This window comes from Pseudomyrmex gracilis, unplaced genomic scaffold (genome assembly GCF_002006095.1).
Source record: "Pseudomyrmex gracilis isolate BER0280 unplaced genomic scaffold, ASM200609v1 scaffold_2879, whole genome shotgun sequence".
Lineage (NCBI taxonomy): Eukaryota > Metazoa > Arthropoda > Insecta > Hymenoptera > Formicidae > Pseudomyrmex > Pseudomyrmex gracilis.
In genome coordinates, this window is record NW_018023463.1 from 2,568 (window position 1) to 6,388 (window position 3,821).

At 48.1% G+C, this 3,821-nt stretch overlaps 1 protein-coding gene across 1 annotated transcript; it reads left to right on the forward strand.

The window, feature by feature from the left end:
- Positions 1–17: 17 nt before the first annotated feature.
- Positions 18–3,611, forward strand: LOC109863008 (uncharacterized protein K02A2.6-like). Its single transcript, XM_020443184.1, has one exon. It carries the CDS (start codon positions 18–20, stop codon positions 3,609–3,611), a length of 3,594 nt encoding a protein of 1,197 aa, XP_020298773.1.
- Positions 3,612–3,821: the final 210 nt, after the last annotated feature.

Consider the following 3,821-nt stretch of genomic DNA (forward strand, 5'->3'; position numbering starts at 1 on the left):
AGTAGACTCTTAACGCCATGACGGACGTCTCACCCGAATTGGTGCAAGCGCTCTCGAGTCTTCTCGCCAACGCGATTCAGGCGTCTACGGCGAACATAGCCGCTTCTTCGGGCGCCGAAACAGTGAGTTCATCAGGGTTACCCCTAGCAGCGTCGTTTAAAACACCGACTTTCACGGTACCGGAATATCACTCGACGGACGGAACAACAGTCTGCGATTACTTTCAGCGTTTCGATTGGGCTCTTCAGTTAAGTAAAATTCCTGTTGATCTACATGCGACATACGCTCGAGTGTATATGGGGGCTGAATTAAATAACGCCCTAAAGTTTTTAGTTAGTCCACGCTCGCCTGAGAATTTCACGTACGACGAGATACAAACAGCGCTCGTGAAGCATTTTGATCGTGCAAGAAACAAGTTTGCAGAGAGTATTAAGTTTCGCCACATCGTACAAAGCGAAGATGAGACAGTCGCTAGTTTTGTACTTCGCCTTAGGCGGGGTGCAGTCTATTGCGATTACGGCGCTTTCCTAGATCGAATGCTGATTGAGCAGTTCTTGTGTGGGCTGAAATCCAAGAAGATGTGTGATGAGATCATCGCAAAAAGTCCAGTGGCGTTTTCCGAAGCATATGAAATTGCGAATTCTCTTGAGGCAACGCGGGTCACAGCGGACACCATTAAAACGACTCCGGCTGGACCAAACAGTGGTATTCAGAAGCTAAGCGTAGTTCCAGTTAAAGTGAAACACAGTAGGAAACAACCTCGCACCCGATCGTTATCTCGCGGTCGAGGAAGTCAAGGCGCGCACCCAAATACACGCAAGGGCCAAAACAAGGGTCAGTCCCCCTGCAATGGGTGTGGTGGTCCACACAGACGGGATCAGTGTAAATTCCGTGATGCTACGTGTCACAGTTGCCAAAAGAAAGGACACATTGCGAAGGTGTGCAGGGCCAGGAGATCAACGGAAACCACAGATCAGGTGGCAGTATCCTCACAACCGGCAGAGCATGTCGATACTCTTCAGTCAATTAATACGGTTCAGGTGAAAGAGCCAGCCGATGCGATGCGTAAACGAGTACTAAGTGTGAAAATTGATGGCCGACTTGTAGATATGGAACTTGATACGGGAGCACCGTGTAGCGTAATCAGTGTACAGACTCTGCGTTCAATTAAACCGCATTTTACTTTGCAGGCCACCACTCGACGCTTTGCTAGTTATACAGGCCATGCTGTTAGTTGCATCGGGCGTGTTTTAGTCAACGCGACAATCGGCTCGACAACCAGGAGACTGTACCTGTACGTGGTCGAGGGTCTATTTGATACTCTTCTTGGAAGAGAGTGGATTTCACATTTTGCCAGTGAAATAGACTTTAAGGATCTCTTTTCGGAGTCGACTGGGGTCCATGCGTTGTCCGTTGCCGCGCCACAATTGTCGACAGCCCAACATAATCGCTTGAGCCAGCTACTTTGTCGTTATGAGGACGTTTTCAGTGAGGTGCCGGGAAAGCTTGTTGGTCCGCCAGCCAAGGTGCATTGGAAACAAGGAGCATCACTTGTTTTTGCTAGAGCGCGTGAAATACCGCTTGCGTTACAAGATGCTTACGCCAAGGAAATTGATGCTAAGATTGCATCAGGTTTTTACGAACGGGTTGAGTATTCAGAGTGGGCATCGACTACCCACGTAGTAGTCAAAAGTAATGGCAGGTTACGAATCACCGGCAATTATAAGCCGACACTGAATCCGTATATGATCGTGGATGAGCATTCTATTCCGCGAGCCGATCATTTTTTTCATCGAATGAGAGGCGCAACTCTCTTCTGCCACTTGGATATTACAGATGCGTACACGCATTTACCTGTAGACAGTGAGTTCAGCCAAGCGTTAACATTAAACACACCAACACATGGATTAATACGACCCAAACGTGCGGTCTATGGTGCGGCTAATATACCTGCAATCTGGCAACGCCGTATGGAAACCGTTTTGCAAGATCTGCCCAATGTTTTAAGTTTCTTTGATGATATACTCGTATTTGCAGAAGGATTCGAAAACCTCTTGTCTGCTCTAGACACCACACTGGAACGAATTAAAGCCCATGGTCTTAAACTGAACCGGAAGAAGTGCGTGTTTGCAGCACCGTCGGTGGAGTTCCTGGGACATAAAATAGACGCCAGCGGCATACATAAATCAGATAAGCATATTGCAGCCGTCAGAGACGCGCCTAAGCCGTCTACCCGTGAGGAATTGCAGTTATTTTTGGGTAAGGCTACCTATTACAGCTCTTTTATCCCAAATTTGTCAACGCAAGATCGACCTTTGAGAGACATGTTACGGACGGANTCACTTGTGTGGTCTTCAGCAGCGAATAAGGCATTTCACGATATCAGAGAGGCTCTTATTTCCGAACAAGTTCTTATGCCTTACGACCCAAAGCTACCACTTGTACTAGCAACAGATGCAAGCAAAACAGGCCTAGGTGCAGTCCTGTCTCATCGACTGAGCAATGGTCTGGAACGGCCTATTGCCTATGCAAGTCGAACAATGACGTCGACTGAACAGCGCTACCCTCAGATTGACAAGGAGGCGTTGGCAATAGTGTGGGCGGTACAAAAGTTCTTTCATTACTTGTATGCACGCCACTTCACACTCATTACGGATCACAAGCCTCTAGTGCAAATCCTCCATCCAACAAGATCTCTACCGGTTTTGTGCATCAGTCGTATGGCAAATTACGCAGATTACCTTGCGCACTTTAATTACGATGTCATGTTTAGACCAACTAAAGCCCATACTAATGCAGATTACTGCTCGCGCTTACCGTTGTTACCCACAACCAGTGCAGTGCACTCACTAACTATCGAGAAGCAGCCGGAAACGATCGATGATGTTCTCACATCGTTTGTCCTTTGTCAAGTTAATCAGTTGCCGGTACGAGCAACTCACGTCGCACGCAAGACGAAGAAGGATGTCGAGTTGGGAAAGTTAGTTCGACTACTGGAGGAAGGTTGCGACTTGGGCCGTTATGGATATAAGGCACCAGAAGCGAACTATACATTGGTCTCTGGTTGTTTGATGTTCGAGCATCGGGTGGTGATTCCACCGTCGTTACAGCAGGCAATCCTGTGTGATCTCCATTCAGCACATGTCGGGATTGTCAAGATGAAAGGCATTGCTCGTTCCTTCGTCTATTGGCCTGGTATTGATAGAGCGATTGAACAGAGTGTCAAGTCCTGTGGGGAGTGTGCGAAACATGCTAATACGCCAACACGGTTTCTGGATCATCATTGGGAGTACCCAAAGAGCCCGTGGGAACGGGTTCATGTTGACTATGCAGGACCAGTTGCGGGCTCGATGCTGTTGGTAATTGTCGACGCCTACAGCAAGTGGCTTGAGGTTAAGCCTACCAAGTCTACTACTACGCAGGCTACNGTTCAACTCCTGGATGAATTGTTCTCAACATATGGGTCACCAGTTACCATTGTTTCAGATAATGGTACTCAGTTTACAGCTGGTGAGTTCAGTCAGTTCCTCAAGCAAAGCGGAGTAAAGTACCATAAGCGAACAGCTCCGTATCATCCTTCGACGAATGGCCAAGCTGAGAGGTACGTGTAAACAGTGAAAAACGCGTTGAGCGCAATGGGAACAACACCAGCGTCGCTGCAAGAAAATCTAAATAAGTTTCTGCGTCAGTATTGTCAGGCCCCACACGCCACAACGGGACAGTCACCTGCCCGGTTGTTCTTGGGCCGCAGTTTGCGTACGCGACTCGACTTGGTGCGACCAGAAGAAGTCGGAGTCAGAATCATGGAAAAGCAACGAGCG